The sequence below is a fragment of the Fusarium musae genome, chromosome 1 (assembly GCF_019915245.1).
Source record: "Fusarium musae strain F31 chromosome 1, whole genome shotgun sequence".
Taxonomy (NCBI): Eukaryota; Fungi; Ascomycota; class Sordariomycetes; order Hypocreales; family Nectriaceae; genus Fusarium; species Fusarium musae.
In genome coordinates, this window is record NC_058387.1 from 2,168,205 (window position 1) to 2,191,934 (window position 23,730).

Consider the following 23,730-nt stretch of genomic DNA (forward strand, 5'->3'; position numbering starts at 1 on the left):
ATCAACTTATAGTAACGACTCAGAAGGTCTCTGACTTGAGAATGGGCGAGATGAGGAAGAAGAAGCAATGCATCATCGAGGGATTATGGATGAGTGTTTGATTTTAGCCTCAACGCACATAATGATGAGAGCTGGAATAGCAGGTAAATCAAGTGAAGAGGTCAAGATCAGGGTTGACAGGTCTCGTGAATGACACTCCAAATTGTTGAGGTCATACGGCACATGTACTAGAATTGGCGGTACCTGTTTAGGCCAACAAGTGACCAATGGAAAAGGAGCGCCATTCGTTGCCTCTATTTAGAGCCGAATGAGACACTCTGAGTGGTCAATGAGACTTTACTACCCCGGATTATAGACCCACTTTACATTCTTTCACGTTGGAGGCGGAAGTCTGAATAAACGATTTTTGAAGAAATCATGAACAAATTAAATACATTGCTCATATCGATATCTCGAACCGAATCTCTATTCAGTGCTGGTACCAACAGCATATTATCTCTGCCTTTTCCTCGCTTCATTGCCATCCTCATACGTCCAGTTTTGTTTTGTTTTGTTATTGTACAAGTAGCAAAGTAGCCCGCATGACAGGTATCGGGCAAGCTGGATTCTGCACGACTCAAGATCACGAGATCTTACTCGTCATAGACCGATTTCTTAGGAAGGAGGAGCCTCCCTCACGGGTTGAAGGCTAGTGAAGGACGACTTCTGGTCTGTCGAGTTGCTGGAGCAGCCACCAGTCCTGGCACACTTGACATTGAGAATGATGCTGCCACTGGCCTCATATGGTATAGATCTATTAGGCCATTGTCAATGCACGTTTTCTCTTCAAGATCGAGAATTCAAGACTTACCCATCCTGTTGTTGACAGACCTTCTCCATCATCCATAGCTTCTTGGTATCATCAGTCCAGATGAACTCCACTACGTCGTTGTCACACGCAAACCGATCTCTGCCTCCCAAGCCTGTGATGGCCTTTGAAGAAGCGTTCTTGTGGCAGTGAGTCGTCAATTTGGTGTCCTGGTCGAAGAATACAAAGTCGAAGCCACTGAGTGTCTTGCCGCTGTCTTTAGACACTGCCTTGAAGTCCTGGATGCGGTAGGTATCGGGTAGTGTGCAGCCGTTGTCTTCAGCACTGGTCTCGAGAAGAGAAAGACTCTGGGGAACTGCGTAGAGATGCGCGGCCCAAGTCGCGGGCAAAACAGAAAGAAACAAAAGTCCGAATTGCATTGTGAGGGGACTAGAGGAATGTAGTATGTGTGTCTGGTACGAAGTGAGAGGTTGTATACCTATAGTAATTATAGGAGGTATGTTAATTCGTGAAGTTTGATGTTGTCTTCAAGTCGAGACATGACTAGGCAGGTAGCGAGGTAGATAGTAGTTTATAAGTCCATCAAAGGCCATATGGAGAACACGACGTCAGAGCATCAACCGCCCCGAGTGGTTTCTCCTTGCCTTACCGAACACGCGGCCTAGTAACTCATTAAATCGGGCCTGCTCTAGATTCCAGCGCCGTCGTGCAATGCAATCCAATTCCACCCGCAGATCCTTCTGCATCCGCAAGGGGACATGGAGTGGAAGGGATCGGAGGCGAGGATCCAACAACCAGGCAGTGCAGTTGATTGGATGCCGATCGTGTTTCATGTTTTGCTGGGTCGGAGCCTCGGACGTTTATTATGGGATATCCATGGCCAACTCATTGTTTACGATAGAGCCTCCGTAACCAAGCGTCTAAGCGTCAAAGTTATTCTTAGTTACAGTACAGATGGCCCGACAAGGCTGTTGTTGTTGAGTGACACAAGACTAGAAGCTTGATCTCTATGGAAAAGCGTTGGACTGAGAAGCGATGACTTGACGAGTTCTGCTGGCAGGCTGGCGGCTGGTTACATTTTTCATGTTTCGCTTTAACACAAGGAAGATTGGAGGATGCTACCATGAAGACTCGGATGTCGATCGCAATGCACAGAGGATCGTCGCATCTTATTTGACCTCCTGTGTGGATTTGGAGGCATTCAAGATCATACAGCACCTGGATGAAGATGGCATGTCGCTGAATAAGGCCGGGTCTACTCCGTATAGATATTCATGCTGATTCTGGACAATATGGGATTGAGTATGGAAAAGGCTTCCCATAATGTCAATCCTGGCCTTCAAGATATGATGCCATATCCGTTTGATTTGAGCATGATCAGCACCGTCGTTATGCTTGAAAACCAGAGTTGACGGTTCGTGATGCCAAGTGCAGTTCCTTATTTGTATAGATATATCCGTGTTACATATAGGTAGGTTAGATAGTCTAGTCCTCTTCTGAGCTCTGATGAGCCGTCTCTCACACATCAGATAGACATATCCATTCGCCGCCAAATGCCGCTTGATGTGGGGTCCGCACAAACCTCGCTACCCTTGGGCACGTGACCCACAGATTTGGCAAATTTTGCATGCCAAACTAAGGCAACTAAAGATCCCCTCGTTTTTTCTGATCCTGTTGGAAATATTCTCGTCACCTCACGATCCAACTAACCCATCCAGCAACAATGGCCGCTGAAACCGCTCGATCTGGCCTGGCCGTCGGCCTCAACAAGGGTCACGTACGTCTTTCTGTCGCAGTCTCACCTCGTGGAGGATCTCTGCTTTGTCTTCGCCTTCGCGACGGATGAGGGCTCGACAACCACCCAACTAGCAGACGATGGACGCTGACATTTGTCGCCGATATTACAGAAAACCACTCCCCGTGTCGTCAAGCCCCGTGTTTCCCGAACCAAGGGTCACCTGAGCAAGCGCACCGCTTTCGTCCGTGAGGTCGTCAAGGAGGTTGCTGGGTAAGTCAAACATCATTTGGGACCAGAGGTTGGATTTGGAGGCTATGGATGGGAGATGCCTGGCATGGGGTTCTGAGCCGCGTGTTCGAGGTCCTGTCGTCGGCATCGACCCTATCCATTGGAGGAGCTTTCAAATGCATGCTCGAACTCTTTGCTAACCACCATTTTTTACAGCCTTGCCCCCTACGAGCGCCGAGTCATTGAGTTGCTCCGCAACTCCAAGGACAAGCGTGCCCGTAAGCTCGCCAAGAAGAGAGTACGTCGAACCCAGACACCGCAACCACCCCACGATACAAGTACTAACTCGCATCGTAGCTTGGTACCTTCGGCCGTGCCAAGGCCAAGGTCGACGAGCTCCAGCGCGTCATCGCTGAGGCCCGCCGTACTGGTCACTAAATCAACTCGGTTTGATCTGATTTTTGGGAATCTGGCACCGAACGGGGTTCGCATGGATTGGCGTGGTCACGATTTGATCGATTAAAAAAGAATTAACGGCTTGGGCGCTCCGTGGCAGGGATTTAGCTGCGGATCACCGGAATACCAACACTTTCAAGAGATTTATGGCGTAATGATCAAGCCATGTTCCAATCTGTCTTCCGTGATGAGTGACGCCTCCCCTTCATTTTTCGAACTCATATCCGTTGAATGCAATATGTATTCATGTCCAATGGATTTCGCTGTTTTGCTCTATGAAAAAGTCACCTTAAAACCAACGCCACCAATGATCGTTAATGCGAACTCCGCAATGTTTCTAAACTGCCACTATTGTCTATTTCTTGCCCAGCTTGAGCCACTTGGGTGTCTTCTTGCCAGTCTTCTCTCCTGAGCCCTCGCCCTTCTCTGTTTGTGCTGGTCGAGCAACAGGTACTTCCTCTTCTTCATCATTCGAAGCAATGATCTCAGGCACCTTCACCTGCTGGCCCTTTTGAGCAATGTTGGCTTTGAGGAATGGCTCTTTCCGTACGGCCAATGGTACAGCTTCATCCCAGACCAGGTTAATCAAGGTACGCCCAGACAGTTTGTACGCCTTGATCAATCCATTGCTGGGGCTAGGATCGTCTTTAATCACAATCTTGGTCCCAGGAAGAACAAGATGGAAAGGTTGGTTGTTATGGGTCATAATATGCCGAACAGCATCGTAGAGGAACTGGCCACTGTGAGAGGGACTTACTTCCCAGTCGCTGCTTGTGTTGTCCGGAAATCGAACTTTGACGAGAACAGACTTGATTGCGTTGATCCTTGCGGCCTCTGCAGCAGCCTTCTCTTCCAATTCGCGGTCTGATAGCAGACGCTTGTTCCTCGAGTCCCCCTGAAGCCGAGCTTGATGAAGTTGCGCATGAGCGATTGTAGGGGCAAAGTCAGCGTCGGTAGCGGGGGCCAAGGCTGCAGCAGGTGTTGTTCCTGAAGGGGCTAGGAAAACGTTGATAGGTGCCAGAGGATCCCCGGGCTGAGAAGAGTCGATGTCCATGCTGTCCTCGTTGGCAGCCTTGGGCTCGGTTTCTTGTTGAATGGGGGCTGGGTCTTGTGTCTGTTCTACTTGGTTTTCCGTCATATGTGAGTCCTGCGTCTCCCTTTGTGCTTGCTCCTCTGGTTTCTGCGCCCCTTGTTCTGGTGCAAGCTCTACCTTTGCAGCTGGCGTTTTTGCCTTCAGGTCTTCATCATCGGTGTCTTTGAAGAACTGACCAATTTCTGTCATTGCATCGTACAGTGTCTTGTCTGTCTTTCGGTAGTCCAATCTAATCAGGACACTCCCTGAGTTGTATCCTAGTTGCGATAGTGTCTTTTGGAAATCGGCAAAGGTTGAAAGCTCTCGTCCCATTATGTTGAGAACAGGTGTCTCATAGTAGAGCTGTCCGCTACCACTCCCTGTATCACCACTCATTTGCGCGATCCCGCGGCCGGTAATATTGATGTTCCTTCCATTGCTGGCCTCTCCGCTCTCGAACTGGCGTAGAAGCTTCCATATGGTGAGATCGCTGGGGAATTTTTGAATCAACCGGCCACCGGGTATTTCGCGACCCTCGGGTGGAGGAATTTGGAGGGCGACTTGGATAGCAGAAGGTGTTTTCGCTTTTTGGACAAGTTCAAGCTTTGCGCCTGGTGACAGGCCAGAAGTTCGGAAGGGGACAGATAAATCTACTGTTTTTTGTCGGTGTCTATACGTTGATCTCGTCAGCTATTTGCTCAGCGGAAGAGTCTAATTTGAGCATGTGGTACCTACTTGACAAGATATTTATCACTGGAAAGGTTGAGTCTTCTACAAGCTTCCTCCAGCACATCAATAAGGTAGGTTCCAGGGTTGACCTTGATAGTAGCTCGCCGTAGGTCGGTGGCTATCACCACGACGTTGGTCGCCATTCTTCGGAAGGTGTAGGTATTAAGAGATGAGGTGTAGGGTTGAAGCTGCACCTGTATTAGACTAACACGAATTCGATAATAAAGGACCGGATGATCGTGGGGGAATGGATGTTGAGCTGGGTTGACGGTGATGTAAGCAGGTAGACGTGAGAGTCGAGTGAGGTGATCAACAGCGGGGTTACGTACTGGAAATAGAGGGGCCTTAGCTACCAAGAGACAGCTCCAGCAGGCAGCCAGGGCAGCCACGAGTTATGTATGAGCACCCTTGAATAACTCTCTGAGCTGCTAGAAGCTTCTAAATAAACCTCCCAACCTCAAGTACTTGGATTAGTAGTTAGAAACAGAAGACTCAAACCAGAGGCTAAATAAGAGCAATAACAAACAACTACTGACGCTCAGGCAAAATCTGCTAGTTGATACCAAACCAAGGTATGCGCATTGTCCTAAACCTCTATTGTCTACTCCGTACCCAGGTAGGTAACTTTAAAGGTTATGTTAAGTAGTTGTCAGGAGTTTCGAGTGCTCAAATTTTTACAGCACTCCTATATGGTCATTTAGAATACATGAAAACTTCTGTGAATCAGAGTCTGATAGCTGTTTTATTCTAATCATTCCTCTTCTCTCCAAATGCGATTTCGAACTCGACTATATGTTCGCTTATGTAATTCTGGTAACTGAGCCTCAGCCGCCACAAGTTGTAGGCTACTGTAACAGACGTGGACCTGCCTGTACCCGGCCACGCCAGACCGTGTTTGCCTTGCAGCCCGCCCGCCTGTACGTACCGCGGACCTTAGCAGCAACCTCATTGCACTGCACCTTCTAACTAACTACCTTAACTAGTAGCTCCAGCCCAGTGACGGGAGCTTCAACTGTCCAACTCGCACTCCATCCACTCCACGCCGGCTGCTGTTCTACAACCCCACGACGCGAAGATACGATACGAATTAACGACTGCAAAGCTTTCGGCTTCACACAACGAATCACCGCCTTCCTTGTCCCCGAGTTTCTCTCGATAAGCCGGCCGCTGGTTGACGTCGGTTCCCGACCTCGCATCTACCTCTCTACCCTCAAGAAGCCATCATGGTAGGTTAACCTCCGACGAGCCAATCTCTTTTTCGCACAAAGCTAACCATGCAACTCAATCAATAGTCATCTCCTTTCTCGATAAGTTCGTCTCGGTCGCCTGTCATCATACCAGCCTTCATCCATAGCTAACCTCCCTCTTCCTCCAGACGGCGGCGCCTGTGTTGCCATGGTCGGAAAGGACTGTGTCGCCATCGCATGCGATCTTCGCCTCGGTCTCCAGGCTCTTACTGTGTCCAACAATTTCCCCAAGATCTTCCAGTACGGCGACGTCTTCTTAGGTCTCACTGGCCTGGCTACCGATGTCAACACCGTGAGCGACCTCTTCCGCTACAAGGTCAACATGTACCGCCTGCGTGAGGAGCGCTCCATCGCCCCTCGAACCTTTGCCAATCTCGTTTCCTCATCTCTCTACGAGCGCCGTTTTGGACCTTACTTCGTGTCTCCTGTCGTTGCTGGTCTTGATCCCAAGACTGGCAAGCCTTTTATCTGTGGCTTCGATAGTATTGGCTGTATCGACTTTGCCAAGGACTTCATTGTCTCTGGCACCGCTTCCGAGCAGCTCTTTGGCATGTGCGAGGGTCTCTGGGAGCCTGATCTGGTATGCAAATAATGACAAAGCAGCTATACATCGTCCGAGTTTGGCTGTGGGTGTTGCTCTGCTCAAGAGCGAAATGCTGATCATATTACTTATAGGAACCCGATGCCCTTTTTGAGACCATCTCTCAGTCGTTGCTCAACGCTGTTGACCGTGATGCCCTTTCAGGCTGGGGTGCGCACGTTTACATTATCGAGAAGGACAAGGTCACCAAGCGATTACTAAAGGGACGACAGGACTAGAGCGGCGGTGTGATAGACAAATCTACACGAATAGAGCGGGACGAGGAGTGGTTTATGTATCTTGTATGAATAAATACTCGGCCAATGTCAACCGCCGGGTAATGAGAATGCACGTCTTCGTCTTGCCATCAACCCTCTCTGTCACAAGCTTCAATACTCCCAGGGTGAATGAATTCACGGTTTGATTCAACTCTGCCAATTGGCCCATATTGTCATTGTCCTCTTCTATGGGGATCGAATACATTGCCATATTCAATATGCAGCTCATCCTACTCGAGCAGGACCGCGAAGGCTTCGCAAGGTGCTAGTTTGGTCTCACCACCGTTTAACTCATCAAGTGTTCTTCCAGCAGAGCTGACCAGCACCGCTCGAATCTTGCCAGGCAAAGACCACGCAACTGTATCAGTCGTGAAGTTACATACGACGAGAGCAGTCTCTCCGTTGTCGGCCCTTCGTGAGTATGCAAAGACCTTCTCGTTGGTTTCGTCAACGAGTTGGAAGTTTCCATATACAAATAGATCTAGGAACTCCTTTCGTCTCTGCAGAACTTTGCGATAGCAGCTGTACACAGAGTTAGGGTCTGAAGTCTGCGATGCAGCGTTGATTTCCTTGTAGTTGTCGTTGACTCTCATCCAAGGCTTAGCATCAGCAGTAGTAAAGCCAGCGTTGCGGCCTGCGTCCCATTGCATGGGAGTTCGGGCATTGTCACGAGACTTCTTCTGATACTCCACCTTGTAGGAGTTTCGAGCCGCCTCATCATCGTTTTTGTGAAGACTACGCAGGATGTCAGTGAAATGTGTTTAGCAGCTACATTCTCCGACTTACTCCCAATGTCGAAGGCAGTCAAGGTCCTTATATTCTTCCAAGCCCCAGTCTGAGGGGACATTGGTCATCCCAATCTCCTGTCCTTGGTAAATAAAAGGGGTACCTGACTGGAAACCCAGGAAGATGGCGATAAGCTTCGCACTATCCACCCGATGCTTGGTGCCATCGTGAACAAAGCGGCTTACAGCCCGTGGTTGGTCATGGTTCTCCAAGTAAAGGGCGTTCCAGCCTCCATTGTCGTACATGAACTTCTGCCATTTGAGAGTGGTAGATTTGAGCTCAGAAAGGTCCCAGGATCTAGGTGTGAACTTGCCGCCAACACCATGATCAAGATCCATCCTGCGAGTTGATCAGCGGCTGATATAATACTGATGTTGGAAACTTGACTTACAACTCAAAGTGGAAAATCATGCTCAACTCTCCACGGTCACCACGGACAGCCTTAATCAACTCACGCTCATCGTGCACACAGGGCATCTCACCCACGCTGAAAGCATCGTACTCTTGCAGAATAGCACCAATCTCTTTGAGAAACTCGTGGCATCGGGGGCCACAAGCATAGAATTCATGACCACGAAGTACAGTCTTATCGGAGTCGGGGAACGCCTGGTCCTTACTGACAAAGTTGATGACATCCATGCGGAAACCATCGGTGCCTCTGTCGAGCCAGAAGCGCATGACATCGTGAACTTGTTTTCTGACTGCTGGGTTCTCCCAGTTAAGATCTGGCTGCTGCTTGCAGAAGAGGCAGAGATAGTATTCATCTGTGGTTTCGTCGTACTCCCAGGCACTTCCTATACATTCGTCAGCTGGGACACTCGGAATTAGAAGCCCTAGTGAACTCACCTTGGAAATGAGCGTCCCAGTTATTGGGAGGGTGCCTGTTTCCTTCGGAATCATACTTTGCAGGCTTCCAGATGTACCAATCACGATAGGGGTTGTCCTTGGACTTTCGAGACTCCCTGAACCACTCATGCTGATCACTGGTATGATTCATGACCAGGTCGAGAACGAGCTTCATGCCTCGCTCATGGAGCTTGTCCTTGAGGACATCAACATCTGAGACATCACCATATGGAGGGTCGATTGTGTAATAGTCACTAATATCGTACCCCTAAGGTTTGTTAATATACAATGCAATATTGTTGGTTTTTCGAAAGGGGAGAAAAAAGGTGGTGACACACCATATCAACCTGAGGGCTCTTGAAGATTGGTGAAAGCCATACGATATCAACCCCCAAGTTTTTGAGGTAATCAACTCGAGAGATAATGCCCTTCAGGTCTCCAACACCAGAGCCAGTGGAATCTTGGTAAGAAGCAGGGTAGACTTGATACACCGAGCTCTCTTTCCACCAGGCTCGCAGACTTTGATCCGTGCTACCCATGACTACAGAGAACTGGGTTGATGCTGGTTCTGGAGGGTGCTACGGTGATATCGTCTGCAGCCTGTTAGTTATATACACATGCACATGGGCTCTCAGCACGTGAGACGGCCGCTCGTGATCAAACATCAACTCACGATAAACCAATTCAAGCCACTTTTCTTCGGCAGTACCGTGCACTTTCACGGCTGTATCGACAGGAGAACAAACCCGGTGTCATATACGGGACAAAGATGATATGCAACAGCGCCAATCCAGTAATGAGGCTCGAATCGAATACAGCTGGCGTCGAACTGCAGGGTATTATGTGCTGTCACACAGCGTCTTGTTGAGCCCTACCGTGAGACAATTTTTACAGCGAGTCGACCAGTAGAACGACATCGGTAGTTGTCAATCTATTTAATAGGCTTCACGGAGTAATTCCCGGAGAGATTCTGCGGATCGATAGTGGTGACTGATCTGCCCCTCTCTCCAGGGTAAAATCTTCGCTGGTGGGTGAGATATTTACAGCCAACATGATACGAGATCTGCAACATTATGATTTTGAGAAGGTTATGATGTGTTCTTATCAGGTTGGTTTGCTTGTACGGCGTGATGTGGAGCTCCATGTGGGAGATGGTTTATTGTGAGTTGAGAAGGGTTAGCCGATGAAGTTCAAGTGTAGATCATGATGGATCACGCAGGCTATTGTTGAGAGAAGAACAGAATACCTTGATGTAAGGTAGAAGATAGGACGGAAAGTATACTCAGCTCACGCAACTGGATACTAACGTTAGGAGGTAGGTCTAAGGAAGGGAGAAAATTCCCCAACATGATGTTCGATTTCATTGTCGACGACCAACTTTCGTACCTAGTAGGTAGACTTACCCTATCTACCATGCCTAAGTATTCATAGCCACACTACCTAGTACTAAGGTAATCTGCTGTTGTAGTATTCCTATGTAGGAAAACAGAAGCCACCTATCGTCCAAACTCAAAGCGTTGTGTTAACGATAAAGCATGGAGAGGCTGAGAAGGGCTATCCTTGGACCATAGTAACATCAGCATCCGTGTAACCCGTCTTAGCTGTTTTCAATTGCAGCCATTTAATGCATCGGATGCAAAAACAAGGTCCGTCTACCGTTGACCCGCAATGGGGAGTTGATGTACTGGTATGTATAGGATGTGGATATACTCTTGGAAACCAACACGACAATAATATGTAGGTAGTTACTGTACAGTACTGTTGATGACGAGTAAGCGTGGTGATCAAAGAACCGACGATATATGCCGAATGACTGATTGCAGGAGGAATACGGATAGATGCGCTATAATATGGACAAGACCTATCAACGTTACAGTTCAGAGTACGCGAGTTCTCTCGTTTCACGATGTTGCTATAATTAAACTGGACTTCCCTCATCAGACCAATCATCCATACAGAGGTGATAGGATCTGTTTGAGCCATGGAGCATTCCAACTTATTTCCTAACATAGGTACATAGACTACATCACTTTAGTCGTCAGGGGTCCATTCGAGCAATTTATTCCAATTCCCAAGCACAAAATATGAATGATGATTATACAGTGTAAGTATGTAGGTCGGCATAGTAGGTTTTCGAGTCACAGCAACCAGCCCAGCACTCTGGATATCGACAGTCTCTGTTGCACAGAACTTAACGTTACAATCGACTCATGAAGGACCGACCATGGGATTGTGGCACGTGAAATCTGTCTACAAGGGCAAATACCGATCCCAATAAAGAAACAACAGCTGATTTGCGGAATACAAAAACCGACCAGACACTATCACAAACCCCGGTCCAGTACTCCGTACTCTGCATGTACTCTCTAGGTAGTCATTGCAGAGGTCTACCAACAAAAGAACCGTAAAAAAGGAACGGGAAGAAGCAAGCAGCGCCTTCAAGACCCTGAATGGGACCGGAGCATGGGTCTCGTTTGTTCTGTACATGGTTAGCATCTCATTTGGTATGTAGCTACTGCAGCCGGGATATTGAGATTCTTTCTTTGCGCACACAAAGGATATGATTTGGGCATTGTTTAATTGTGGATTATTTTGCAAGACGTGAAGATCCATGATATGATGCAGGGCTTGTTTCTCTCTGCGAAGCCTCTGGCTGAAGATTGTCTTTGATTGTTATGCAGCAGCATGTATCCAGCAAACTGGGATTTGCTATGACTTACAAGACAGCTGGAGCCAAAGCAAGTTCAGGTGGTGGACTAATTATGAGATTCAATAGACTATACTCCGTATAGCGAGCGGCGAGCGTGTGGTACGTGCGATGCCATTTCCGTGTATATGAGATTGGATGACGCTATCTGAGATTAAGTATTTCCGTATCCGTACTACTAGAGCATATCAACACTGAGAGCTAGCTGGGCCTAATAACCCTAGGTAGGGCGTATGTATGCACATAGGAATTAAACAATAGGCGCTTTGCATTTGCATTTGCATTTGCATTTGCTTGGACTGAACGTGTCATGGACAAACCGGAGACACAGCATCTGCCATTCGCCTGCAAATATGCAACGGGAAGGCAGATTAATTAAAACGGCAAACCATCTATCTTCCCGACAAAAGAGAATTCATTTAGGTACCTAGGAAAAGTAACGTTTATCTAGGTAGACCTTGTCCTGCTTGTACATATGAACAACAACAAATATTGTCGATTGTGGCATTTGCTCCACCACAAACAAGGGACTCAGGTACACCTGAATCTTTGAATCGGGCGTACCCAGTGAGTAAGGTACCTTACCCTCCCTCAGTTCACCTGCCCTGACCTTGCTCATCACACTTTGAGGTCCCGTCGTTACCTTAGGTAGCTTAGGTGCCTTCCACAGGACAGGGACAGTGACTACCTGAGTAGTTTAGTGGACACTGCCCCTGGAACCCAAGACACCTCAGAGACAGACGGCGTTGCTCTGCTCAAACTACCTATCCATGGGTAACGCGCTAAGAACCAGCCTCTCTTCCATCGTCTTTCATCCCGCCCAGACACAGAGGGCAGACCCCGGTCGATCTCACCCGACTCTGCCCCGGGCGGACGAAGCTGGAGCGCCAACGACCAAAGCAGCCAGCATTGCGGAAAGTTAGAAGGCTCCCATGGATATGGATGGATCTTTGGCGACAACGGGCTGGCTGAATGTCCTTGAACCACACCTACAGACACACACCAGCAACAGCAACATGGAGGTTATACTACGGTAGACAGACCCATTCATGCATCTCTCCATGACAAGGTAGTTACTTACACTGTATTGCACTTTGGCCTTACCTACATCCCACTCACTCACTCACTCACTCATTCATTCACCAGGCACGCTGTCTGTGACCTTGCCTGGACCTGATTGCCCTCACCCTTCAGCGTCTCTCTTGTCTTCTCATCCTTCTGACCCGGGCATCGCCAGGAACAGGGAGCTCCAACTCAGCCTCATAAGCCTACCTCTTGTTTCCAGACATGACGTGAACTCACCTACCACATATTCGGTCTACTCCGTACCTTTACCTTCCTTTCCCTTAACCTTACATTGCATTGCCTTGCCTTGCCTATTACCTTCCTAGGATATCTCATCTCATCTCGATCTCTAAAATAAAACGACATACCTCACCTTTCCGCGTATGTCTCTAGCTACGTATTGAGGATCTACCAATCTCACCCACCTTAGTAGCTTTGGAAGTCCGTTCATCCCCCGCCGCTCACAGTCACGATTTGCAACCCCGAACCCGAACTCGTCTCTTGAGTCTTACCCATTCTACATACTGACTGGGCCCCTACTTGTGAACAAATCTGAACCAAATTGACGGGGTCTCAAGAGTCTGTTCTCTCGCTAACAAAGTTATCCACCGTGCCTGCTTATGCTTAGCTGCTCCGTGCCTGTCTGTCCTGTCCTCATCCGGACCCTGCCCTACCCATATTATTCCCTATGGCCTAGGGCCCTACCATCAACGCCATCCACGCCCCGGCGACAATGACCAGGAATGAGCCCTTCAATCGCATCGGCTCGATCACGAGCTCTAGCAGAAGCAAAATCAGAGGTAGCAGCAACAGCAGAAGCAGAAGCGGAAGCAGAAGAAACAAAAGCAACAATGATGACAGTCCGAGCACCGCAAGCGCCGAAAGTAGTACATACTCTGCGGTCACCGTGAGGTCCTCGTCACCATCTCAATCGCAATCGCAATCGCCCTCACCCTCGACTGCCTCCACTACTCCCGCTCCCGCTTCCGCTTCTACTATCTCCACTCCCATTCCCACTCACTCGCCTACTCCCAATCCGGCACCTAACGTTGATGCTCTAACACCAACTCCATCATCCTCCGCCGCTGCTCCCGTTGCGACAGCTTCCCCTGCTGTTGCTGCTGCTACCACCTCTAATACCTCGACATTCTCCTCGACGCCTCGCCAGCTACCAACCCCTACTCTTTCTGCTCGCCCAAGCGCTGATGGCAATGCTTCACTGAGCAACCCGTGGTGAGTTTATAGTTGTGATTATGGTTCCGATAATATGCCGTCTCCCGTCTCCCGATCCCCTGCTGCCATCTCCCGCCCTGTCGCCGTTCATCTCGCCTCCCGCCATCCAGCTAAACGCTTTCCCGCATCTCACAGGTCCTCTTCCAAGGATGAGCCTCAACTCTCACCTACTGCTACAAACTTCGCCCCTCGCGCCGGCGCCAATGCTCATCCCAAAGACCGTCGCATGAGCGACCTCACCAACTATCGACGTGAGCTCGCCGTTCTCGAAACCTCCCGAGTCCCTCAGATCCACCAGATTCCGCCCACCGGCGGCGCGAGCCCTCAAATAGCACCGTGGATGAACCAGCCCGGTTCCCCTTCGACCTCTTCCAACATGCCGACCACTTTCTTCAACGATTCGAGCGACAACCTCTCCCTCGCCTCCCAGCTTTCTCCGGGTCATCAGATCAGTAACCGCCAACCACATCAGCACCAGTATGCTTCTCATCCCTCGCAACACGATGCCCCCGAGGCTTCATATTTTGATGGCAGGCGCCCATCCGCTGCCAGTATCCTCACGGCGAGCAGTCAGGGCAGCAAAACCAGTATAACCAGAGGTGGTTTTCGCAAACTTCAGGGCTTCTTTGGCGAGGAATTCCCTGGGCGCGATAGCTCAGATGGCAGCCTACCCACTTCGCTCGCGGGCAAGGACCAGCGTGGACGCTCTTATAGCCACAGCCGCCCCACACATAGAGATCGCAACTATTCCAATGCCACGGATCACACTCGCGATGCATCACCATCATCTTCCAGACCGAGAACTCCAGTTCCTGCACCAGAGGTGGTGCCTTTTCTATACCAGGACAACAGTGTACGTTCAACACCCCCGCCTCTGTCTCATCGTCCTGAACCCTTGGTGAACCCCCCGGTCTGGTCAACGATCGACACATTCCTCTCCCAAATTATCCCTTGGTTTTGTTTTTAGTGCCCAATTCGATCCAGCTGCCATCTCACTCATATAGCATTTTCAACAGCGTGCTGGCTTACTGACATCCATCTTATAGGACATCGCTCGATATGGCGAAGCTCCCGTCCGAGACATCATGACCGGACCCGATCGAGAGCGATATGTGGGTGACGGTTCCTCGCAAATTCCCCCAAAGACATCGTCATCCTCGAGGTCGGGTCATTCTATAGTTCATTTACCCGGGCATCACCGACACCATAAGAGTAATGATGATCCTCGGACACTGCGGCCGACAATGAGTAGGGACGATACAGCGATTGGCACGCAGATGTCGCGCGATCGTGGGGGTAGTAGCGCCATGTACTCAACCAAATCTAGAGGCCAAAGCCCGACACCAAGTACTAGAAGTGCAGGAATGACTTGGAGCACGAAATCCTCCCAAGTTGATGGTCAGACCTCACCCGGTCATCATCACGGCAAACGCGGAATCTTTGGACGGCTTAGAAGGCATCACAAAGACAAAGACGATATGGCTAAACTTCGCGACTTACCTCAATCAACAAGATCTCTCCAGCCGAAGACCTCGAAGCCTGACTTGCACCGCCCAAGCGATGTATCGACGACTACATTACCGTTTTCCGGGACCTTTGGCCCTGGGGAGACGAGTGATGTCCCTGATATGCGACCAATTCCAGGTCAACGTGGTGCAACTTTCAACAATAAGTTCCCTTTCGCCAAGAAGCAACGAACCCATCGGCCTCAAGACTATGTTGATGATGCAATTGGCCCGACAGATCGTAACGATCCTAACAAAATATATCATCTCGATACCAACCTGAACGATATGGAGGGTATCCTAACGAAACCTCCTCCACTTACACCTATGGATACTAGCTTCGTTAACAATGTCGAACCTGAGCGCCACGATTCCATTATCTCCACAGCACCTAAAGGCCGTTGGGATGCTCCTGACAGTTGGGCAGTGCGACGCAATACTGAGGATAACTCATACCATGGCCCTGAACCAGATGAGATTGGTAGCCCCCCTCGCCCAGAAGAGAAGGCATCCCCATACTGCATTCGAATCTTTCGCTCAGATGGTACATTCTCTACACATTCCATGCCTCTGGACTCGAATGTCACGGATGTCATCTCCCAAGTCATTAAGAAGACTTATGTGGTTGACGGTTTGGAGAACTATCATATTATCATGAAGAAGCATGATCTTATCAGGGTTTTGACACCCCCTGAGAGACCCTTACTCATGCAGAAGCGGCTCCTGCAGCAAGTCGGTTATGAGGAAAAAGATAGAATCGAAGACCTCGGCCGCGAAGACAACAGTTACCTCTGCAGGTTCATGTTCTTGTCTGCCAGGGAGAGCGACTTCCATGCCAAAACAACCGACATGGGCCTGGCTCGGGCTCAGAAGCTCAATTACGTGGACCTCTCTGGTCGCAACCTCGTTACAATACCTATATCCCTATACTCAAAGGCCATGGAGATTATCTCTCTTAACCTCTCGCGCAACCTCTCGCTCGACGTCCCGCGAGACTTTATACAGTCTTGTAAACATCTTCGAGACATCAAGTTTAACAACAACGAAGCTAGGAAACTACCGCCCAGTCTGAGTCGAGCAAACAGATTGACCTTTCTGGATGTTGCAAACAACCGGCTGGAGCAGTTGGAGCACGCTGAGCTCAACTCTCTTACAGGGATGCTGAAGATGAACTTGGCCAACAACCGGCTTAAACACTTGCCCTCTTACTTTGGAGCATACCAGTCACTTCGCTCTCTTAATATTTCTTCTAACTTCCTCGACAAGTTCCCGACTTTCTTGTGCAATCTACCAAGTTTGGTCGACCTGGATCTGAGTTTCAATGCCATTGCAACGATTCCTCACGAGATTGGCGGCCTGAAGAACTTGGAGAAATTGTTGATAACTAACAATAGGCTGACGCACGCTGTACCAGCGTCATTTGGACAACTTGTCAGCCTACGCGAACTCGACATTAAGTACAATGGTATCTCGAGCATCGACATTATTTCGGAGCTCCCGAAGCTTGAGATTCTTTCTGCTGATCACAACTGCGTCTCTGCCTTTGTTGGACAGTTTGAGTCCCTTCGCCAACTCAAACTGAACTCGAACCCCCTCAACAAATTCGAGATTGTTGCCCCAGTTCCCACACTCAAGATATTGAACCTATCGAACGCTCAGCTTGCCAGTATTGACTCGTCGTTCGTCAACATGGTCAACCTGGAGCACCTGATCCTGGATAAAAATTACTTTGTTTCGTTGCCCCAAGAAATCGGTACCTTGAGCAGACTCGAGCATTTTAGTATCGCGAACAATTCCGTTGGAGAGCTACCAGCCCAGATTGGTTGCTTGACTGAACTGAGAGTGCTCAATGTCCGAGGAAACAATATCTCCAAGCTGCCCATGGAGTTATGGTGGGCAAACCGACTGGAGACCTTTAACGCCTCTTCAAATGTTCTGGAGCACTTCCCCAAACCTGCTTCCAGGGCGCCACGGATACCAGGAGAGGAATCGCAGCCTGCGCCCCCTCCTGTCAATGGAAGAGCTGCACCACTCGGAACCCTGTCGGCCACAGCAAGCTCTGAAGAGCTGTCAGACGATCGAAGACCCAGTCAAAATTCGAGCACACTCCTCAGTGTCGGACCATCTCCCCTTAACGCTGGTGACCGCAAGAGCTCTGTCGTGTCTGTCTATGGGAAGGGTGGCCGTAAGACCTCAGTTGTGTCTAGATCAGCAACTCCGTCGGCCCCTACACAAACAGTCAACACCAGAAAGGATTCTGGGATGTCATCAAGGCTTAACAACACATTTGCTGGATCCCTTCGTAACCTTCACTTGGCCGACAACCGTCTGGATGACGATGTTTTTGATCAGATCACACTCCTTGGGGAGCTCCGGGTGCTCAACTTATCATACAACGACGAAATCAGTGACATGCCACAGAGATCGATCAAGAACTGGCCTCAACTAGTTGAGCTTTATTTATCCGGAAACGCTCTCACGACATTGCCTGCCGATGATCTAGAAGAGTCCAGTTTACTACAGGCACTTTATATCAACGGCAACAGGTTCACCAACTTGCCAGCCGACATCTCACGGGCCAAGAACCTTGCTGTTCTCGACTGTGGCAGTAACTACCTAAAATACAACATCTCCAACGTGCCCTATGATTGGAACTGGAACCTCAATCCGAACCTCAGATATCTGAATCTGTCTGGCAACAAGCGATTGGAGATTAAGCAGACGAACACAGCTCCTCTGGGGCCTGGCGCCGTAAATCGTGAGGAGTACACGGACTTCAGCCGTCTGCTTAACTTGCGTATCCTGGGCCTGATGGATGTCACTCTCACTCAGCCCAGTATTCCTGATCAGAGTGAAGACAGACGTGTCCGTACATCTGGATCACTCGCTGGCCACCTGCCTTATGGTATGGCCGATACTCTTGGCAAGCACGAGCACTTGTCAACGGTCGATCTCGTGGTACCAAGATTCAACTCGTCAGAAACAGAGATGCTCTTGGGCTTGTTTGATGGACAAGCTTTGTCCAGCGGTGGATCTAAGATCGCTAAATACTTGCATGAAAACTTTGGTCACATTTTCGCTGGTGAACTGAAGCAGTTGAAGACACGATCGAACGAAACACCGGTTGATGCACTACGACGCTCGTTCCTCCAGCTCAACAAGGATTTGGTCACTATTGCTATCCAGCAGTCCGAGGAGAGGCCATTGAAAACGCATAGGGGCTCTGGCCAGCCTGTAATACTTACCAAGGAAGACCTGAACTCAGGGGGTGTGGCAACTGTGGTTTATCTTCAAAGTACGGAACTATATGTTGCAAATGTCGGTGATGCACAGGCAATGGTAATCCAGACAGATGGTACTCATAAGATGCTGACCCGCAAGCATGATCCTGCCGAGCCCAATGAGAGATCGCGCATTCGCGAAGCTGGTGGATGGGTTTCTCGCAACGGCAGACTGAACGATCTACTCCAAGTTTCACGCGCCTTCGGATACGTTGACTTGATGCCGGCCGTACAAGCAGCACCCTATGTCAGCAACATGACTATCCGAGAGCAGGATGATATTATCCTGATTGCGACTGGCGAGCTCTGGGAGTACCTGTCACCTGGTCTAGTGACGGACATTGCGAGAGCTGAGAGACAAGATCTCATGCGAGCGGCCCAGAAGCTTCGTGACCTGGCTATCGCATACGGCGCCTCGGGCAAAATTATGGTCATGATGATTAGTGTGGCTGACCTAAAGCGACGGGTCGAGAGATCCAGACTCCATCGCGGTGCTAGTATGTCGCTTTATCCATCTGGTATTCCCGATGACGCCCAGGTTCTCAATACCAGGAGGGGCCGAAGGACCAAGGGCGATGTTCTCGATTCATCCCTAAACCGACTTGAGGCAGAGATCCCAGCGCCTACAGGTAACGTGTCGATTGTCTTCACCGATATCAAGAACTCGACAACACTCTGGGAGATGTACCCCAGCGCCATGCGATCTGCTATCAAACTACACAACGAGGTTATGCGTCGACAGCTGAGACGAATTGGTGGCTACGAAGTCAAGACCGAAGGTGACGCTTTTATGGTCTCCTTCCCAACAGCCACGTCCGCATTGTTATGGACGTTTGCTGTTCAGATGCAGCTTCTCGATGTGAACTGGCCATCAGAAGTCCTGAACTCAGTGTCTTGCCAGCCTGTCTATGACAAGGACAACAGTCTCATCTTCAAAGGACTGTCGGTGCGGATGGGTATCCACTTTGGAGACTGCGTGAGTGAGACGGATCCAGTTACACGACGTATGGATTATTTCGGACCCATGGTGAACAAGGCGGCTCGAATCTCTGCGGTTGCAGACGGTGGGCAGATCACGGTCTCGACCGACTTCATCTCGGAGATACAGCGGTGCCTAGAGAATTATCAAGATACAGATCGCGGAAACGCTTCTGGCTCCGAGGATACCTTTGATGATGAGACATATGCTAGTGCCATTCGAAAGGATTTGAGATCCCTGACCTCTCAAGGCTTTGAGGTTAAGGAGATGGGCGAGAAGAAGTTGAAGGGTCTTGAAAACCCCGAGGTTGTGTACTCGCTATACCCTCATGCATTGGCTGGACGTATCGAATTCCACCTGCAGCATGAGAGGAAGGAAGAAGGAGGAGGCGGCGGCGGCGGCGATAAGCCAGCCGTCCTTGCACCCGGGGCAGAGCTCAGTATCGATCCTGATGCAATTTGGACTCTCTGGAGAATCAGTTTGCGACTTGAGATGCTTTGCAGCTCTCTGGAAGGAAACGAGGCCCCAGGGCTACAACCACCAGAAACAGAACTGCTCGAGCGGATTAAGCAGCGTGGAGGAGAGGTCACAGATCGCTTCTTGTTGAACTTCTTGGAGCACCAAGTGAGCAGGATAGAGGTGAGTTTGAGCTGACCTACACATGAGTGGAACCTCACTGACAACGCCAGACCTGTATATCGACATTGGCGATGCGCCACCTTGCTACTGGTGGTGGCCCTATTAAGGAACTAGAAGATCTCCAGGGTCCAATGACTGCAATCTTGGATATGTTCATGGCACAGAGGAAGGAACTTGAACGATACAGGAGGAAATATGGTGCGCTGCCAAGCCCCTCTAGTAGCGAGGACGAAGACGAAGACGAAGACGAAGACGAAGACGACGAGGACGACGGCGACGACGATCCCGACACAGAGGAAGGGAGCGACACAGAGCAAGAGTTGTGATTGGGCTCAGACGATTGGCTTATTTGAACGTTACCCGAGCACTTATATATGCTATAATTACCCACGCGACACGAAGTACACGACAAGGGGAGGGTAAACAGAACGCTTTTTGCTTGCACGATTCAGGGATAGCAGGATGCGATGGGACTTTTGGATGGAAAACTTTGTCTTTTTGAGTAGGTGCTGGGGTTTGCTCTCTATATTCCAGACGCTTCGGTGCGAGGTGCTCAAGATGTGTTTGCGATTGGGTTGGGTTGGGTGTTGTCGGGCTGGGGTTGGAAAAGACGGCTCGAAGATGGCAGGGCACGGCAAGGCAAGGCAGTACATGGCGTTGGGCTGTGGAGAAAGCAAGGAAATATTGATACCTGGCTGCTTTGTCTACCAGGAGGCTCACATACTATACTTTGTTGCACTCTGTAAATTGGGATGATGGGTTTTTGTCTTTTCAGGGGTTATGGGTGGCATCGAGGAGTCCACGCAGGCACGTATGCATTGTTTATACGATATGATAGGGCATTACGAAAATCAGACGATGTAGTATCAAATGGCGCAGTCTCACACTCGCACTGACTGTTGTTGAATTGTGATGGAAGCAGACATTCACTATATTGTGTCGTCTTGAAGATCTGACTAACTGACACGCCTCAAGATTCGGATTCGAGGTGACATTCGAGGTCCAACCCACCAACCACCTGTATAGCCCCTGACCATATTTCTGAGAGCAGCGACATTGGCGCCCAGTCCCAGTAATTTCTCACCACCGATTGTTCCCTCTTTGCTCTCATCTCCTGCTGCATGAGAGCCAGGCTTGAGAATCTCAACACCGTCGTAACCCGCGACAACTCCTATAACTTGCCAGCCACCCAACACCTTGCGTGGGTTCTCAGCGAGAGCATAGTCGAAGCGCTCCCAGAAACGCGGCCAATAAAGTTGATCTCCCTTTTCAGTCTTGTCGAAGACTAGAACAGGTGCCGTAGAATCAGGTTTGGAGGTGATGGGGAAAGCGATGGGAAAACCAGATGGGTTCTGCCCAAACAAGGTCAGCCCCGTCATGCAACTCAAGACGTCGGCGTGGACGTCTATGACGGGAGTAGGGTCATCGCGGGTGATGTAAGAGAGTTGTCGAAGCGCATCACCGCCAGGATAGTTGAGTGAAGAGAATAGGAGCATGACAGTGCTACCTACGAAGCTGACGAGAACCGACAAGACGATAACAGCAGAGACGCCACGGTAGATGATGGATTTAGAGGCGCGAGAGAAGACAAAATTGGCGCCGAGAGCTGCAGCGGCAGTCAGAGACGGCACAACATAGAAGATAAAACGAGCCTCTTTATGAGGCTGAGCAGAGTAAATGGCCACAAAGAGCAAGCTAGGGATCAGCAGTGTTTGGGTAGCCCTTGATGTGCCAGGCTGGAGTAGTGCATACACTGCCAAAGCGGGCACGAAAGGGTTGAGTAATAGCTTGGGAAGCGCTGAGGTGAAATAGTAATACCAGGGAGAAACACCCCATTCTGACGAAGACCCAAGGATAGCATTGAAGTAGAAACCCCACAACTCGGGCCACAGGGGCTTCTGCCAGAAATACGAGTCAATGGGCACTGAAATAAGCAGTGAAGAGATGAATGAGCCGAGGAAAGTGAGAACCAAGGGGCCCAGACCCATACGACGCGTGAAAAGGAGGTAGAGCCCTGTAGTGCTGAGAAGAACAGCGACTTCAGAGCGGAAGATGGCTGCTGCGATGACCAAGAGGGCGATGGCTTGTTTCTGACGAGCAGCAGAGAGATGAGGTGACGTCTGGGGGAGTAGGAATGCCGAAGCAAGGGTAGCTAGTCACAGTGAGTTGGAGGTCCTAGCATCGATGGTGAATGAGATAACTTACTGAGACAGAATGCATACATGTTTGGCAACGTCCGGGAAACATAGTAGTTGATATGGAACTGACTCGCCATAAACACCACCCACCAAGCTGAAACACCTGACCCATAAGCTCTCTTGAGAGAAGACTTGAACGTCAAGAGCGCAGCAACATTGGCAGCACCAAGGATTCCTCGAACTACAAGCTGTGCATACTGAAAACCAACAAGAGCGATGATGGGCTGCCCTAATCCTGCGAGGAGCACAGCGCCGAGAAAAGTACGAGGTACGGCGCCGGGGAAGGAGAAGTGGTCGTAAGTATGAGAGAGGCGCTCATATATATCCTGAGTGGGTGTTCCGTAGATGAGTATGTCGTGGGCTGCTTGTATATTGAAAGACTCCTCCACTTTTGTATAGGGAGACACAAATAGATGAACGAGAGGGATGGTGATGAGAAGACATGTTAGGAAGATATCTGGCAGTGATCAGTATACCTTACTCTAACAGTGCTAAGGAGGAACGATGTACCCGAAGTCTTCATGTTGGCTGATATAGTTGGAGCTCTCACTCTAGGCACTTATGAGAGCTACTGTAGGTACTTTGGAGCTTGGCCGTACCTATCTCGAAATGCTTGGTTTTTAAGCAAAAGGCTAGAAGATCTGGAAGATGAGAGATGCCGCCGGATCAAGAAAGTCTCACCATATCAAAGCAACCGCTATAAGAAAAATAAAGATAAAATATAATTTATTACAATTCTTCTGTTCAACACGAGGGAGTGAGGGAGTGAATGAATGAATGAGTTTAGGTACCCATGAGCTTATTACCTCTTTAGGGGTCCTCGGATCGGTCTAACAAATCACCCGCCACAGAACTCTCCTTCCTCCAAGGTTGCGTTGACCGTTCAAGCCACAATTGCAAAAGGTACGTACCCCGAACTGCAAGTCCGTGAGATTCCTACCTTAGGTACACATCATCGCTGTACCTCAGCTCCAACCAAGACCACCATTCTCAACCCTTTTTGACCTTCAGCGTCGTCGCCCAAAATGTGGTTCTTTGGCAGTTTTCTCTACGGTGACAATCCTCCTATTCTCCCTATTCAGAGCGCAGCAGCTAATCTAGATCCCAGTTTGTATTCTACTCATCAACGCCGTCGCTGTCCTTTCCGAAGATCGTTTTCTCGCGCGCAGTACGAATTTCTCCCTCTCTGCTCGAGCGAGTCTATATAGCCCCGCGAATTTCATATCTGACCTCATCTCCCAGTCAATCTCTCTCCCGCTTCTTACGACCCTGCGTTCGGCACTGGGCCCGATGCCAGCGTCAAAGCCAAGATCATCAATCTCATCGCGAGTGTCCGAACCATCATGAGGAGTACG

General features: G+C 49.7%; 8 protein-coding genes across 8 annotated transcripts; 4 read left to right on the forward strand and 4 right to left on the reverse strand.

Annotated features, from left to right (window-relative positions):
* Positions 1 to 654: 654 nt before the first annotated feature.
* On the reverse strand, positions 655 to 1,227 carry J7337_000653 (uncharacterized protein; the record flags this gene model as incomplete). Its single annotated transcript, XM_044818401.1, has 2 exons — positions 655 to 793; positions 851 to 1,227. The coding sequence occupies 2 exons, from the start codon at positions 1,225 to 1,227 to the stop codon at positions 655 to 657; spliced, it is 516 nt and encodes a 171-aa protein (XP_044686103.1).
* Positions 1,228 to 2,531: 1,304 nt separating this feature from the next.
* RPL36 (60S ribosomal protein L36) lies at positions 2,532 to 3,212 on the forward strand (the record flags this gene model as incomplete). Its single annotated transcript, XM_044818402.1, has 4 exons — positions 2,532 to 2,585; positions 2,716 to 2,816; positions 2,991 to 3,072; positions 3,132 to 3,212. 4 exons carry the CDS (start codon positions 2,532 to 2,534, stop codon positions 3,210 to 3,212), a joined length of 318 nt encoding a protein of 105 aa, XP_044686104.1.
* A 373-nt stretch (positions 3,213 to 3,585) lies between these two features.
* On the reverse strand, positions 3,586 to 5,174 carry J7337_000655 (uncharacterized protein; the record flags this gene model as incomplete). Its single annotated transcript, XM_044818403.1, has 2 exons — positions 3,586 to 4,972; positions 5,038 to 5,174. 2 exons carry the CDS (start codon positions 5,172 to 5,174, stop codon positions 3,586 to 3,588), a joined length of 1,524 nt encoding a protein of 507 aa, XP_044686105.1.
* Positions 5,175 to 6,254: 1,080 nt separating this feature from the next.
* PUP3 (proteasome core particle subunit beta 3) lies at positions 6,255 to 7,097 on the forward strand (the record flags this gene model as incomplete). Its single annotated transcript, XM_044818404.1, has 3 exons — positions 6,255 to 6,261; positions 6,407 to 6,858; positions 6,954 to 7,097. The coding sequence occupies 3 exons, from the start codon at positions 6,255 to 6,257 to the stop codon at positions 7,095 to 7,097; spliced, it is 603 nt and encodes a 200-aa protein (XP_044686106.1).
* Positions 7,098 to 7,366: 269 nt separating this feature from the next.
* Positions 7,367 to 9,307, reverse strand: J7337_000657 (uncharacterized protein; the record flags this gene model as incomplete). Its single annotated transcript, XM_044818405.1, has 5 exons — positions 7,367 to 7,871; positions 7,923 to 8,261; positions 8,314 to 8,716; positions 8,769 to 9,036; positions 9,107 to 9,307. 5 exons carry the CDS (start codon positions 9,305 to 9,307, stop codon positions 7,367 to 7,369), a joined length of 1,716 nt encoding a protein of 571 aa, XP_044686107.1.
* A 4,500-nt stretch (positions 9,308 to 13,807) lies between these two features.
* Positions 13,808 to 15,127, forward strand: J7337_000658 (uncharacterized protein; the record flags this gene model as incomplete). Its single annotated transcript, XM_044818406.1, has 3 exons — positions 13,808 to 14,626; positions 14,820 to 14,885; positions 15,101 to 15,127. The coding sequence occupies 3 exons, from the start codon at positions 13,808 to 13,810 to the stop codon at positions 15,125 to 15,127; spliced, it is 912 nt and encodes a 303-aa protein (XP_044686108.1).
* Positions 15,128 to 15,251: 124 nt separating this feature from the next.
* On the forward strand, positions 15,252 to 20,503 carry J7337_000659 (uncharacterized protein; the record flags this gene model as incomplete). The annotated part of the gene is made up of 2 exons (XM_044818407.1): positions 15,252 to 20,177; positions 20,228 to 20,503. 2 exons carry the CDS (start codon positions 15,252 to 15,254, stop codon positions 20,501 to 20,503), a joined length of 5,202 nt encoding a protein of 1,733 aa, XP_044686109.1.
* Positions 20,504 to 21,133: 630 nt separating this feature from the next.
* J7337_000660 (uncharacterized protein) lies at positions 21,134 to 22,898 on the reverse strand (the record flags this gene model as incomplete). The annotated part of the gene is made up of 3 exons (XM_044818408.1): positions 21,134 to 22,329; positions 22,383 to 22,701; positions 22,857 to 22,898. The coding sequence occupies 3 exons, from the start codon at positions 22,896 to 22,898 to the stop codon at positions 21,134 to 21,136; spliced, it is 1,557 nt and encodes a 518-aa protein (XP_044686110.1).
* Positions 22,899 to 23,730: the final 832 nt, after the last annotated feature.